Source organism: Dendrobates tinctorius, unplaced genomic scaffold, assembly GCF_039654945.1.
Source record: "Dendrobates tinctorius isolate UK_male_01 unplaced genomic scaffold, ASM3965494v1 ptg000038l, whole genome shotgun sequence".
NCBI classification, from domain to species: Eukaryota; Metazoa; Chordata; class Amphibia; order Anura; family Dendrobatidae; genus Dendrobates; species Dendrobates tinctorius.
In genome coordinates this window covers 1945159-1960933 of record NW_027361706.1, presented here as the reverse complement: position 1 = coordinate 1960933, position 15775 = coordinate 1945159, and the positions used below count along the sequence as shown (strand labels likewise).

Genomic DNA, 15775 nt, shown 5'->3' with positions numbered 1-15775 from the left:
GAACACAACAAACATGATCATCCATGAGACGTAGGTTCCTGTCCCATTTTGCAGAGGGTTGCAGGACACCACTCTTAAAGCCAGATCAGTGCAGTGTGAATGGCAGATAATGCTTCCAGTATTTCCCAGCACTACCTGTCTTCCACACGGTCCAGTCTCACTAGCCAGGAGTCTGGACCACAGAATCCTCACCCTGATCCTCTTTCCTCCCACCATGGCGAGTCCCAGGAGCAGTAACGGCGTTAGGGGCAGGCAGACCAGGCAGCTGCCTAGGTTCCCCGCTAACCCAGGGGCCCCCGGGTAGCGGCACATCACACATCCGCTATGGGGCCCGTGAGGCGGGGGGGCCCACCTGCCGCTAGTGGCGACTCCCCCCACCGCCGCCACATTGAACTATACCGGTGTCTGCATTAGTATAGAAGTTGAACCAAAGCAATTGCCGAAATTCTTAAGTGGATTCTATCACTGTGAACAAAAAAATCATACACCAATCAGATAGGAGAATGTATGCATATAAGATATGATTAATCAGAAGCTGTAAAGTGCATTTCTACAAGGACAGCTCCATGGTCTACTTCCATATTTTCACTTGCAGTACGATTAGAATATCACAATACTCCGAGCTCCTGCCCCACTGCTAAGCAGTTCAAATGCTTCATTGATTTTTTGCAGGGCTAGCTTCTTGCTTACTAAATGTTCCAGATTGTTCCTTTTGTTCATATAATCTGTAACCAGTTTTGGGATATCAGAACCCTTGTAGCCTCCAAATATAGATCCTTTCAAGGTACGCCCTGTGACAAGCAAACCTGGATGCAAACAAAGTGTGTCCTTGGAAGATGCCACACCCAACACAACAGCAACACCATTTCCACAGTAAGTACACTGGAGAGCAGTCAGCATGGTTTCAGTGCGTCCTGCACATTCAATGGCAAAATCCACTCCTCCGTTAGTTAGCTCCGTAATGACCTCATGGATGGGTTTATCATAATCCTTTGGGTTTAGGCACTCAGTGGCTCCCAGTTGTAGGGCTTTTGGATACTTATCCTTATGTGAACCTACGCCAATGATTCGTGTAGCGCTTGCATCCTTGCATCCTACAATTGCTGAACAACCAACTCCTCCCAAGCCAAAAACAGCACAACTAGAGCGCTTGGTCACCTTAGCAGTGTTGACAGCTGCACCATATCCAGTAGCAAATCCACAGCCTATAAGACAAACTTCAACAAGGGCACGGGCATCTGGGTCGCCCTCCAAGGGCTGTGGGGTACTCAGTACCGGGCCAGTGTAAGTGGGATAAGTCACAGCAGCTGTGACCCGGTCCGTGGCCCTGGGCGCCCAAATCAATGGTGGTTTGTAATATAGTTTATGTGATAGTTTGTGACGCCACCTGTGGTGTTTGGCAAGCAAGATGGTAAGCCAACGCTGCGTGCAGATCCTCTGGGGCTGATGGTGTGTTGCAGCATAGATGGTGTAGCTCCCCACAGGTGAAGCTGTAACCCCAGGACAGTGTATAGGCGTAGGCGGTGTGAGGAATGTTGGTAGCCAGATGTAGCGGTGCTGACGGTGTTGGCGCACAAATGAATGGAAGACACCAGGGCTTGCAGTTCCAAAGCTTTACTCACAGTTCATGGTACACACTGGTGCCTGACTCCAGGGTAGAGACTCAATCAACCTCCTGGGCTAGTCAGGATTATCCTCTCCAACACTCTGCCAACATGTACCTTTCCTGAACGACTCCTCTATTGCGCCTTTTAGTGTGAAGAGCTCGAGCACCGTGGTACTCTGAAGTTCCTCCTGTCAGATGTTCCTAACAACTCTACTCGTATGGCAGACAGCTGTAGCCTCTCTTGGGGACTCCCTTCTCCGGAGTCCTGGCTCTCTATTCAGTTGCTGTTGTGCCCCAAGTCTTAGATGGGAGTAGTGCATTTACAGCCAACTACTCCACCGGTGTCTGCTGCAGAACCATAAGTGTCCATACAACCTCGGGGACCGGTCCCTGGCCTTGCGCTGAGAACCTATAGGCAGGGTTCCTCTTCCAACCCACAACTCCTCTCTGTTCTCCTACTCCTTCGTTCCGCACTGTTTCTTCTCTCTCTTATGGAAGCTTAGGTTGCAGTTCTACGTCTTTCTCCTTCTGTTCCTTTTCCGTGCCAGATGGCTCAGGTCACTGAGGCAGCTGCAGCACTCCTTCCTCCATCCCTTCTTCCAGGGATCCCCACTCCTCCCGAGTGGCTCCCTTCCTTCCTTTCTGACCCTCTGTCAGACTGAACCTCCAGACTGATCTGTAATTCTAAACCTTCCCAACCTTTTATATATCTCAACTCCACCCACCTCCCAGCACATCTCGTGTTACGAAGCAAGGACCCATGAAAGGTGCGCTGCTACCCTCTAAGCATGGAGCCGCAATGTGGTCCTGCTGAACTATCCTGTGTGTGGGGTGCAGGTGTTGGAGTGTGGAAAGGAGTTCCCTACTTACCTAGGTGGTGGGGCACTACACCTTAGGAGAAGGTGCAGTACCTCTGTGGCGACTGAGCCTCAGGGGCGCCACACATCCACTTTGGCAACGCAAATGTCAGACACCACTGTGTATTCAGTAAATGTACTTGTGCATGCGTAATGATTAGTGTTGAGCTATACCACCCGATACTGAAAAATATCGTATCGGAATGGATCGGCCGATCTAAAAAAAAGTATCGGGTATCGCAGATTCCGATCCCGGAAGTCCCATTCAAGTGAATGGAACAGAAATATCGGAATTAAAAAAAACCCTTTCTTTCCCTGTAGGTTAATTCTACATGAAGAAAAACAACTAATAATAATGTAGAATGTATTGTGGGAGGTGTAGGAGACATTAAAGCCATAGAGGTTTAGCCCAATCAAATGGAATAGCAGGATTTTTCTTTTTTTTAAAGACGTTCGTAGTTACAAAGATATTGACTATGTTAAAGTCTTTAATTTTTTGTCAGATATGTATGTTTCACTACTTCCATGCTCTTTACCTTCTTTTTTACTTCTCCCACACTTTCTCCTTCATGATCCTCAGCAGCAGCATCTTTTTCATCAACTTCTTCTTCTTTTTCTTCTTTTTTTTCTTCTTTTTCTTTTTTTTTTTTACATTCTTCATATTCTTCTTATTCAACTATTACTCTTCTTCATATTCTACTTCTTCATCTTCTTCCTATTCTTCTTCATCATATTCTTATTTGTGTCAGGCATTCCTGTAGTTGTTATCTATAAAAGTTTGAAGATTACACCTTCCGTTCAGCCTGTCACAAAAGATTTACAACAGGATTTGTCCGCGTTCAGTTTGTCCTGCAGCAGCAGGCCTTTTCCAGGGGCACCACGAGGAGGAACGGACACACCCCTGTTGTGAGTTCATTTTCCCCTTCACCGTCGCTGTCTGATGAACTCCCTCTTCTGGTGAAGGAAGGTAGTGAGGCTGATTACCAAACACCTGATCTGGTAGATGATGACTGGGTAACAGGAAGTTCTGACTGGATATAAGGCAGCCGACGCCCTTCTGAGTCGCTGGTGATTTCTCTGATGGATTCTTGGAGACCAGTCTGATTCCTGCTTCCCAAAGATAAATTTTTGCTCTGCTATTGAACTTATTAGTTTTGTTTTGTTTACCTTGTTTTTTGGAGTTCAGCCATCCCCGGTCGGGGGTGTGCTGAGTTCCATTTTTGTCTCTTGGCTCTGTCTTCAGAATTTACCTGAGTGCTGATATAGCGACTTCAGGGCCTGTTTTTCCTATCAGACGGTTGGGACATTTTTTGTTAGGGTTTTTTACGGATTGCAGACAGCAGCTTTTCTATCCTGTCCTTTTTAGTTAGCTTGGGCCCCATCGTTTGCTCAACCTATCTTTCTATCTGTGTTAGTGTTTTCATCTTGCTTCACCGTCATTATTTGTTGGGGCTGCCTATTGCTTTGGGGTCTGATCTGGGGCAGTTTAGATTTCCCCTTTCTTTCTTTAGGCCTATTTAGTTCTCTGGCTGTGATCGAGGGGTCTAGGGCATCGTAGGAACCCCCCACGGCTACTGTTAGTTGTTGTGGATAGGATCAGGGGTCTGCAATCTGATAGCTACCAACCTCTCCGGTTTTTCTGGACTTAGCTTGTATTTTTGTTTTTTCCTCCTTCGGTGACTCATTCATAACAGAATTACCAGCCATACCGCAGATCCTAGGGTACTCAATAGCAGGAAAGAATTGTAAAAAAAAAAAGAGAGTTTGTCAGAATGTTTTTTTTTTTTTTTTTTGTGTATATTTCTTCCTCTATGTCTCTGAGGCCTTAGGGGGAATTTTTTTTTTCTTTCTCAATGGAGATGAAGCAATTGTCTGATCGTGTGGAGCAGCTCACTGCTGAAGTGCGGGGAATTTCCGCCTATCTTGCTCATTCACATGCTGCTGAACCAAAGAACCCTACTCCTGATGTGTTTTTGGGGATTGGTCTAAATTTTTGAATTTTAAGAATAATTGTAAATTATTTTTTGCCTTGAAGCCTAACTCGTCGGGGAGCTCCGCGCAGCAGGTTAAAATTGTCATCTCTTTGCTGCGCGGCGATCCCCAGGATTTCTTTGAAACCTGATGATCCTATTCTTACTAATGTGGACGCATTTTTTCAAGCCTTGGGGTTGTTGTATGATGAACCTAATGCTATTGATCAGGCTGAAAAGGCCCTGTTGGCATTGAGCCAGGGTCGGGATTCTGCAGAGTTGTACTGTCAAAAATTCCAAAAGTGGGCGGTCCTTACTACCTGGAATGATGGTGCCTTGGCAGCTCTCTTTCAGAAGCGTTTGTCAGAAACCGTAAAAGATACTATGGTGGTCTCTTGGCTCTGTCTTCAGAATTTACCTGAGTGCTGATATAGCGACTTCAGGGCCTGTTTTTCCTATCAGACGGTTGGGACATTTTTTGGTAGGGTTTTTGGTAGGGTTTTTTACGGATTGCAGACAGCAGCTTTTCTATCCTGTCCTTTTTAGTTAGCTTAGGCCCCATCGTTTGCTCAACCTATCTTTCTATCTGTGTTAGTGTTTTCATCTTGCTTCACCGTCATTATTTGTTGGGGGCTGCCTATTGCTTTGGGGTCTGCTCTGGGGCAGTTTAGATTTCACCTTTCTTTCTTTAGGCCTATTTTGTTCTCCGGCTGTGATCGAAGGGGTCTAGGGCATCGTAGGAACCCCCCACGGCTACTGTTAGTTGTTGTGGATAGGATCAGGGGTCTGCAATCCGATAGCTACCAACCTCTCCAGTTTTTCTGGACTTAGCTTGTATTTTTGTTTTTTCCTCCTTCGGTGACTCTTTCATAACACACCCCCATACACTGCTTAGTCTTCTTCTGCTAATAAATTTGATAATATCCTTTGCTCAGATTTTTAGTCTTATGCTTAATGTTCTTCTGCTTTTGTTTTTTATGCTTCTTGGTCTTCTGTCTCTTGTTGTTGTGCATCTTGGTGGTTGTCTTCCTGTTCTTTGTCCTCTTGGTCATCTTCTTCAGGGTCATCTTTTAGGTATTCTTCTGTGTGGTCTTCAGGGTATTTGTCTTCAGGGTCATTTTCATGGAGATCCAGAGTGAGAATCAAAAACCATTTCCACAAGCTTGAACTTGGAAAAGTAGCAGAAGTTACAAGAAGGCTGAGGAACTGTCGAGAACCAGCTGACGGTACTGGAACCCGGAGTGGCAGCAGAATGAACAAGAGCCAATGGCGCAACCGTGGACCAGCTGACTGTGCTGGAACACAGTTACTAAGCAGGAGGTACCTGTGCTCCAAAGCACTACCAAGGACCAGCAGACGTTGCTGGAACTCGGATACCAAGAAGGAGGCACCTAGGCCAAAGGCACTGCCGAAAACCAGCTGACGGTGCTGGAACCCGGATGGGTAGCAGAAGCTACAATACTCAATGGAACTACCGAGAACCAGCTGACGTTGCTGGAACCCGGATGGGTAGCAGAAGGTACCCATGATTAACAAAGTTTTGCATCCGCGAGCAGGCCGCAGTTACCGAAACCCACAGTCCTACAGGGGGTGCTTAGTCTTCTTCTGCTAATAAATTTGATAATATCCTTTGCTCAGATTTTTAGTCTTATGCTTAATGTTCTTCTGCTTTTGTTTTTTATGCTTCTTGGTCTTCTGTCTCTTGTTGTTCTGCATCTTGGTGGTTGTCTTCCAGTTCTTTGTCCTCTTGGTCATCTTCTTCGGAGTCATCTTTTAGGTATTCTTCTGTGTGGTCTTCAGGGTATTCGTCTTCAGGGTCATTTTCATGGAGATCCAGAGTGAGAATCAAAAACCATTTCCACAAGCTTGAACTTGGAAAAGTAGCAGAAGTTACAAGAAGGCTGAGGAACTGTCGAGAACCAGCTGACGGTACTGGAACCCGGAGTGGCAGCAGAATGAACAAGAGCCAATGGCACAACCGTGGACCAGCTGACTGTGCTGGAACACAGTTACTAAGCAGGAGGTACCTGTGCTCCAAAGCACTACCAAGGACCAGCAGACGTTGCTGGAACTCGGATACCAAGAAGGAGGCACCTAGGCCAAAGGCACTGCCGAAAACCAGCTGACGGTGCTGGAACCCGGATGGGTAGCAGAAGGAACAAGAGCCAATGGGACAACCGTGGAACAGCTGACGGTGCTGGAACACCGTTACTAAGCAGGAGGTACCTGTGCTCCAAAGCACTACCAAGGACCAGCAGACGTTGCTGGAACTCGGATACCGACAAGGAGGCACCTAGGCCAAAGGCTCTGCCGGGAACCAGCTGACGTTGCTGGAACCCGGATGGGTAGCAGAAGGTACCCATGATTAACAAAGTTTTGCATCCGCGAGCAGGCCGCAGTTACCGAAACCCACAGTCCTACAGGGGGTGCTTGTCCTATTGGCACTATGGAACCAGCCTTTTTTACCAGAACCCGCAGCCCAAATAGGAAGCACCGAAACTGCAGGCACCATAGACTCGGCTAACCCTACCGCAACACGACAGGACAACGTATCGGTGGCAAAGTGACGTTGACACTACCCGGAAACAGCAGGCGTGCTGTAACAAGGCTGGGCAGGAGGGAGTACCCGTGCCAAAGACACTGCCAAGAACCAGCTGACGGTGCTGGAACCCGGATGGGTAGCAGAAGCTACAATACTCAATGGAACTACCGAGAACCAGCTGACGGTGCTGGAACCAGGAGGGGCAGCAGAAGGAACAAGAGCCAATGGCCCAACCGTGGACCAGCTGACGGTGCTGGAACACGGTTTCTAAGCAGGAGTTACATGTGCTAAAAAGCACTACCAAGAACCAGCAGACGTTGCTGGAACTCGGATACCGACAAGGAGGCAACAATGCCAAAGTCTCTGCCGGGAACCAGCAGACGGTGCTGAAACCCGGAATGGTAGCAGAAGGTACCCATGATCAACAAAGTTGCAAGGCCGCGAGCAGGACGCAGTTTCCGAAACCCACAGTCCAACAGGGGGTGCTTGTCCTATTGGCACTACAGAACCAGCCTTTATTACCAGAACCCGCAGCCCATATAGAAAGCACCAAAACTGCAGGCACCATAGACTTGACAAACCCGACCGCAACACGACAGGACAACATATCGGTGGCAAAGTTACGTTGACACTACCCGGAAACAGCAGGCATGCTGGAACCAGGCTGGGCAGGAGGGAGTACCCGTGCCAAAGACACTGCCGAGAACCAGCTGACAGTGCTGGAACCCGGATGGGTAGCAGAAGCTACAAGAGTCAATGGAACTACCGAGAACCAGCTGACGGTGCTGGAACCCAGAGGGGCAGCAGAAGGAACAAGAGCCAATGGCACAACCGTGGACCAGCTGACGGTGCTGGAACACGGTTTCTAAGCAGGAGGTACCTGTGCTAAAAAGCACTACCAAGGACCAGCAGACGTTGCTGGAACTCCGATACCAAGAAGGAGGCACATAGGCCAAAGGCTCTGCCGGGAACCAGCTGACGGTGCTGGAACCAGGCTGAGCAGGAGGGAGTACCCGTGCCAAAGACACTTCTGAGCTGCAACTGGCGATGTTGGAGCCCAGGGGTCAATCATGCAGCAGGCTGAGGCCTACTTCAAGCTAGTTTTATATTGGTTGAACACAACTACTGATTTTAACCGGGCTCCACTTGGGCCTCTGGTTCTACTGTCTCTAGTATTTCCCCTGGCCTACAACCCCGCCAGTCGCCGCTCTGAAGTGGCGTGTGCACAATCCACACTTGTTCCTGTGTGACTGGGGCTCAGTCACGTCAGTTGATCCACTGATGTGTGTCCGGCAAGGTCTCCTGCTCTGTCCACATTCCGACTACTAGTAATGGGAATGGGGACAGAGCGGCAGACATTGCCGGACACACATCAGTGAATCAACTGACGTGCCTGAGCCACAGTAACACAGGAACAAGTGTGGATTGTGCACACGCCACTTCAGAGCAGCGACTGGCGGGGTTGGAGGCCAGGGGAAATACTAGAGACAGTAGAGCCAGAGGCCTAAGTGGAGCACGGTGGAAAATCAGTAGTAGTGTGATTTTGGAGGCAGCAGGAGACTTTGCCATCCACATAGCAGGGGAACAGCAGGCGTTACTGAACCCCACAGACACAGGAGCGAGTGTTTGAATCTGTGCGGACAGCACTTCCAAGCTACAACTGGCTGTGTTGTAGCCCAGGATCAATGCTCCGAGCAGGCTGAGGCCTACTTGGAGCGAGGAGAAAATGCGTTGCAGTGTGAGTTTGGAGGCAGCAGGAGACATTGCCATTCACACAGCAGGGGAACAGCTGGCATTACTGAACCCCACTAACACAGGAGCTAGTGTGTTTTGCTCTGTGAAGACGGCACTTCTGAACACCAACTGGCGTTGTAGAAGCACAGGATGAGGCATGGAGCAGGCTGAGGTCTGATGTTGTTGGCATGTGGATGGAGCAGGAGACTTTGCCGTCTACACAGCAGGGGAACAGCTGGCATTACTGAACCCCACTAACACAGGAGCTAGTGTGTTTTGCTCTGTGAAGACGGCACTTCTGAACACCAACTGGCGTTGTTGGAGCACAGGATGAGGCATGGAGCAGGCTGAGGTCTGATGTTGTTGGCATGTGGATGGAGCAGGAGACTTTGCCGTCTACACAGCAGTGGAACAGCTGGCATTACTGAACCCCACTAACACAGGAGCTAGTGTGTTTTGCTCTGTGAAAACGGCACTTCTGAACACCAACTGGCGTTGTTGGAGCACAGGATGAGGCATGGAGCAGGCTGAGGTCTGATGTTGTTGGCATGTGGATGGAGCAGGAGACTTTGCTGTCTACACAGCAGGGGAACAGCTGGCATTACTGAATCCCACTAACACAGGAGCTAGTGTGTTTTGTTCTGTGAAGACGGCACTTCTGAACACCAACTGGCGTTGTTGGAGCCCAGGATGAAGCATGGAGCAGGCTGAGGCCAACTTGCAGCCTGTTTTATAGAGGTTGTAGACTACTACTGATTGTAACCGTGCTCCACTTAGGCCTCAGGCTCCACTGTCTCTAGTATTTCCCCTGGCCTCCAACCCCACCAGTGACAGCTCTGAAGTGGCGTCAGCACAATCCACACTTGTTCCTATGTTACTTGGGCTCAGTCCTGTCAGTTGATCCCCTGATGTGTGTCCGGCAAGGTCTCCTGCTCTGTCCTCATTCATACTACTAGTAATGGGAATGTGGACAGACCAGGAGACTTTGCCGGACACACATCAGGGGATCAACTGACGTGACTGAGCCCCAGTAACTCAGGAAGAAGTGTGGATTGTGCAGACGCCACTTCAGAGCAGCAACTGGCGGGGTTGGAGGCCAGGGGAAATACTAGAGACAGTGGAGCCAGAGGCCTAAGTGAAGCACGGTTAAAAATCAGTAGTAGTTTGAATGTGGATGGAGCAGGAGACTTTGCAGTCCACACAGCAGGGGAGCAGCTGGCATTACTGAACCCCAATAACACAGGAGCTAGTGTTTTTCTCTGTGCAGACGACACATCTGAGCGACAACTGGCTGTGTTGAAGCCCAGGGATTATAGTTCAGGTGGTAGAAACATGAACACAACAGGAGACCTGGATACAGTTGCCAACCAATTATTTAGTCGGGAAGAGGACTGGCAAATTCTGGGGAGATCCAGGCCTTGTTCATTTTCAGAAAAGTAAGCCGGTCAACGTTATCGGAAGAAAGTCGCGTGCGACGGTCTGTTAGTACACCACCTGCGGCATTAAAGACGCGTTCCGATAATACACTGGCAGCAGGGCAAGCCAGCACCTCCAATGCATACTGGCTAAGCTCTGGCCATGTATCCAGCTTAGAGACCCAAAACTTGAAGGGGGAAGAGCCATCTGGGAGTACACTCACAGGGCAAGACATGTAGTCTGTCACCATCTGATGGAAACGTTGCCTCCTGCTGACTGGAGCCGTCAGTGATGGTGTAGACAATTGTGGCGGACACACAAAACTTTGCCACATTTGGGCCATAGTGGTCTTGCCTTGTGCTGAGGCTCTGCCTCTGCTCCCTCTTTGTGCCGAGTTTCCTCCACTGGCTCGACGCACAGAGGTGCTTTGTAAAGCACTAGCACCACTGCTGTCGGGTGGAATGGAAAACATGATGGACTGCACCAGTGTGTCTTGGTACTCCCGCAGTTTACACTCCCGGTTCAACGTTGGTGTGAGGGTTTGCAAGTTGTCCCGGTAGCGAGGATCTAGGAGGGTGTACACCCAATAATCAGCCGTATAGAGAATGTGGGCGATGCGACGGTCGTTTCTCAGGCACTGCAGCATGAAGTCAACCATGTGCTGAAGACTCCCAACTGCCAAAGAACCGCTGTCCCCTGCTTGAGGCGTGATCTCTGCCTGCTCTGCATCTCCCCACCCTCGCTGTACATACTGATTAGAGCTTTGTGTACCTCCCTCCTCTGGAGAGATGTCTTCCTCCTCCATCGACTCCTCCTCATCCGCCTCACAAAGTGTCCCCTGCCTAGGCCTTTGTGAGGAAGCACATGGCGCAGACTGTCCAGTAGCAGATGGCATTTGGGACTCCTCATCCTCCACCTCTTCCAAAACCTCATCCCTTAGTGCTTGCAGTGTTTTTTGAAGCAGACAGATAAGGGGGACAGTCATGCTGACTAGTGCATCATCTGCACTCGCCATCCGCGTGGAATCATCGAAGGCACGCAAAACGAGGCAGATGTCCTTCATAGAGGCCCAGTCAGTGGTGCTGAAGTGTGACCGGCGCACAGTGCGACTTGTTTGCGCCTGATGCAGCTGGTACTCCATGACTGCTGCCTGCTGCTCACACAACCGCTCCAACATATGTAACGTAGAATTCCACCTGGTGGGTAAGTCACATATGATGCGATGTTCCGGAAGGCGTAATCGGCGCTGCAGAGCAGCAAGGCGCGACCTTGCCGTGCTGGAACGCTGCAAGTGAGCGCACTCTATGCGGACCTTGTGCAGCAGTGCATCAAGATCCGGATAGTCGCTCAGAAAGCTCTGCACGACCAAGTTGAGCACATGTGCCAGACATGGGATGTGAGTGAGGTTGCAAAGGCCAAGAGCTGCCACCAGATTTCGGCCATTGTCACACACTACCAAGCCCGGCTGGAGATTCGCTGGCAGAAACCACACGTCGCTCTCCTGCTTGATGGCATTCCAGAGCTCCTGCGCTGTGTGGCTTCGATTCCCCAAAGAAATTAATTTCAGTACGGCCTGTTGACGTTTGGCCACGGCTGTGCTCATATCGGTCATAACAGGCTCCTGCTGCGCTGTTTCAGAGGAACTTGAATAGGAGGAGGAGTCAATGTGTACAGACTGGATTCCTGCAATCCGTGGAGTTGGCAGAACACGTACAGTGCCACTCTCCAGATCTGTACCCGGCTCAGCAACATTGACCCAATGGGCAGTGAGGGAAAGGTATCGAGTCCCTGTCCATGGTTACTGGTCCACGCATCGGTGGTCAGGTGGACCTTGCTACTGACGGCGTTTAGTAGCGCATGTTTTATGTTTGCCTCCACATGTTTCTGCAGGGCAGGGACGGCTCGCCTGCTGAAATAAAAGCGGCTGGGCACGGTGTATTGTGGGACCGCCAATGCCATGAAGTCCCGGAAGGTGTCAGTCTCCACCAGCCTGAATGACAGCATTTCAAGTGCCAGTAGTTTGGCAATGCCAGCATTCAGAGCCTGTGCTCGGGGATGGTTTGCCGAGTATGGTCACCTTTCTCCCATGCCTGTGCTACCGATGGCTGTCGAGTGGCCTGGGAGTGTGAGGATGACTTGGAATGTGGTGCTGTGGGTGGAATGTCACAGGGTCTCCGGACAACAGTGCCAGAGGTTCTTCCTTGGCGATCCTGTGAGGAAGCCGAACCAGCTGTGTGTGAGCTGGAGGAAGAGGCCCCAACACGAGCTGAAGAGGTGGTAGGTGGTGCTGTACGTTGGCCTACGTCTTCAGTGTGTCTGTGTAACTCCACCTCGTGCTTGGTCCGCACATGTTTCCACATATTAGTGGTATTGAGGTTGCTGACATTTTTCCCTCTTTTGACTCTCTGATGACACAGCTTGCATTTGACAAAGCAAATGTCATCTGCAACTGTGTCAAAAAAGGACCACGCACTGCAAGTCTTGGGAGCGCCCGTTTTGCCTTTACCGCAGCAGTGGGGTACGGTGAGGTCCTACAAAGCTGCGCATAAAGGACTGTTGCCTGCTAAAACTGGGGGATGCTGACTCACTGGTGCCAACAGCAGGCACAGACTCCCCACGTCCTCTCCCTGCAGAATCCCCACGTCCTCTCCCTGCAGAATCCCCACGTCCTCTCCCTGCTGAAACTCCACGCCCACGTGCCTTACTCCCTGCCTTCTTCATCTTGCTAGACTGAGAAAGATAGGCAGAAAAGTACAAAGGGGGGCCTTAGTGTGCTTATTCCTGAACAGCTGGTTACAGGTATAAGAAACACTAATTTTATGAAGTGTGTGTATCGACTACACTTTAATGGGAGCTAATGTGGCCTACACAACTTTCAACTGTAGTGTTTGGTGAACTTTGCTGTTTTTTTGGGGGGGAAAAAAAACTAAAATGATGTGATCAAAGATTTGAAAGTGAGAGTATCACCAACTTTCTGGAGCTATTACAATGCAGGCAGGTAACCTACAATGCAAAAGATGAGGCTCCAAAAAATTTGGGTAATACTAATCTGGCTGCAGCTGAAGGGCACAAGCCAGAAAAAAGGCTCCTCTACTCCTATATAGTGTTTGCAACCAACCAATGTAGATGGATATGGATGGATGCACACTAATAGGAGAAGAAAAAATGAGCTGCAATTAAAGAAAAATATGTGCGAGGCAGTGACGCACGCTGAGCAGCCTACAACCAGACGTAGCTGCCGGACACACTACTCAGCGTGAGCTGCACTCACACACAGTCAGAGACCTCTCAGACAGCCGTGAACAGTGCAGCTAAGTGTGCACTAGCACTGACAGGCTGCAGAAAGGCTCCGCTGTGTACTCCTAGAGTGTTTGCAACCACCATATATGGATACGGATGGATGCACACTAATAGGAGAAAAAATGAGCTGCAATAAAAGAAAAATGTGTGAGGCAGTGACACGCTGAGCAGCCTACAACCAGACGTAGCTGCAGGACACACTACTCAGCGTGAGCTGCACTCACACACAGTCAGAGACCTCTCAGACAGCCGTGAATAGTGCAGCTAAGTGGGCACTAGCACTGAAAGGCTGCAGAAAGGCTCCGCTGTCTACTACTAGTGTTTGCAACCAACGTATATTGATACGGATGGAAGCACACTAGATAGAATTTTTTAAAAATAAGCAGCTCAAAAAGAAAAATATGTATGAGGCAGCAGTGAGGCACGCTGGGCGGCCTACAACCAGACGTGGCTGCAGGACCCACTCCACAGCGTGAGCTGCACTCACACAGCCCTTGCAGACAGCTGTGAACACTGCTGCTAGGGAAAAGAAAGCTACAGTGGTGGTTTATGTAGCCTGGGTAAAGCACAATATTGTTTTGAGAATCGCTATTTCTAACTGTCCCTCACAGTCTTCAACAGCAGCCTGTCCCTAACTGAATTCACAGCCGAGTGACCAGAAATGGCGGCGGCTTTTATAGTGCATCATGACATCATTTCAGCAGCCAATCACACCCATGCCAATAGTTTACATGCCTAACAGGATGTGCCCACACTTCTGAGGATTCCCATTGGCTGAATCAAAGCGAGCGGGCTGATAGCATTATGGGAACTTCCCATTCCGTTATCCGATACGAAAAAAGTATCGGAAGTCAGTATCGGAATTCCGATACAGCTAATATCGGCCGATACCCGATACTTGCGGTATCGGAAAGCTCAACACTAGTAATGATAAATCGCTTTCCCTTTACAGGTAAATCTGCTTGTACCATCATCCATCAGTCCTGATTGAGCTCCAAATGCAAACTCTAATTTTTTGCAGATGTTACTGTGTGGGCCATCGCAAGCTCTGCACGATTTCTTTTGACTTCATGAGCAAACAAGCAACACCATTTCCACAGTAAGTACACTGGAGAGCAGTCAGCATGGTTTCAGTGCGTCCTGCACATTCAACGGCAAAATCCACTCCTCCATTAGTTAGCTCAGTAATGACCTCATGAATGGGTTTATCGTAAACCTTTGGGTTTAGGCACTCAGTGGCTCCCAGTTGTAAGGCTTTTGGATACTTATCCTTATGTGAACCTACTCCAATGATTCGTGTAGCGCTTGCATCCTTGCATCCTACAATTGATGAAAAACCAACTCCTCCCAAGCCAAAAACAGCACAACTAGAGCGCTTGGTCACCTTAGCAGTGTTGACAGCTGCACCATATCCAGTAGAAAATCCACAGCCTATAAGACAAACTTCAACAAGGGCACGGGCATCCACTTTGGCAACGTAAATGTCAGACACCACAGTGTATTCAGTGAATGTACTTGTGCATGCGTAATGATAAATCGCTTTGCCTTTACAGGTAAATCTGCTTGTACCATCATCCATCAGTCCTGATTGAGCTCCAAATGCAAACTCTAATTTTTTGCAGATGTTACTGTGTTGGCCATCGCAAGCTCTGCACGATTTATTCTGACTTCATGAGCCTTTGGAGGAGCTACTTCAATATCTTCAATGCTGAGGGGCTTGCATGGTTCCCAGGCAATAGCGGCCTTGCATTTAATAGCCTTTCCTGCGGTGCTCATGGTGGTTCCGGTTCAAAGCAATGATGGAGGAGAGAGCGTCAGCTGATGCCTCCTCTCCCATCATTCCCCTCTGCCTCTGACACTGCGGGTGTGTGATGACATCATCGCGCACTCACTGTGTGCCAGGCAGTGCAGCCGTTGAGACAGGAGCCCCCTGAGGAAGCGACGAAATATCAAGCGAAACGTGCGTTGGGGAACGTGGTCACAGCACGGGCAGTCATTATGGGTAATTAACCTCTTCATTCTTTACTTAGTCATGTAGCGGTCTTTGCATACGTAATGTATACATAAATATATTTATTGTTGATACTGTGGTAATTGCAGGTACGCAGGATGCAGTGACGAGTCGCGAGACAATTTGGTGCTTTCTATAATAACTTTTATAAGACTAGAGGGAACTTTCCTCAGTCACGGCTTGATCACCAAAAGCGGTAATGGCGCGCCGACACCAGGGCCTAGCGGGGTACTCGGTATCGGACCCGTTGATCTCAATGGGAGTGTCACGGAAGCTGTGACCCGGTCCGTGGCCCTGGGGCTCCATGGCAAAAAAGGGGGTGAATGAACAATGAAATAA

At 49.3% G+C, this 15775-nt stretch overlaps 1 protein-coding gene across 1 annotated transcript; it reads right to left on the bottom strand.

Annotated features, from left to right (window-relative positions):
* Positions 1-600: 600 nt before the first annotated feature.
* Positions 601-15037, bottom strand: LOC141088337 (NADP-dependent alcohol dehydrogenase-like). The gene is made up of 2 exons (XM_073574381.1): positions 14866-15037; positions 601-1217 (listed from the first exon to the last, which is right to left on the bottom strand). The coding sequence occupies exons 1-2, from the start codon at positions 15002-15004 to the stop codon at positions 601-603; spliced, it is 756 nt and encodes a 251-aa protein (XP_073430482.1). The 5' UTR covers positions 15005-15037.
* Between the last annotated feature and the right edge of the window lie 738 nt (positions 15038-15775).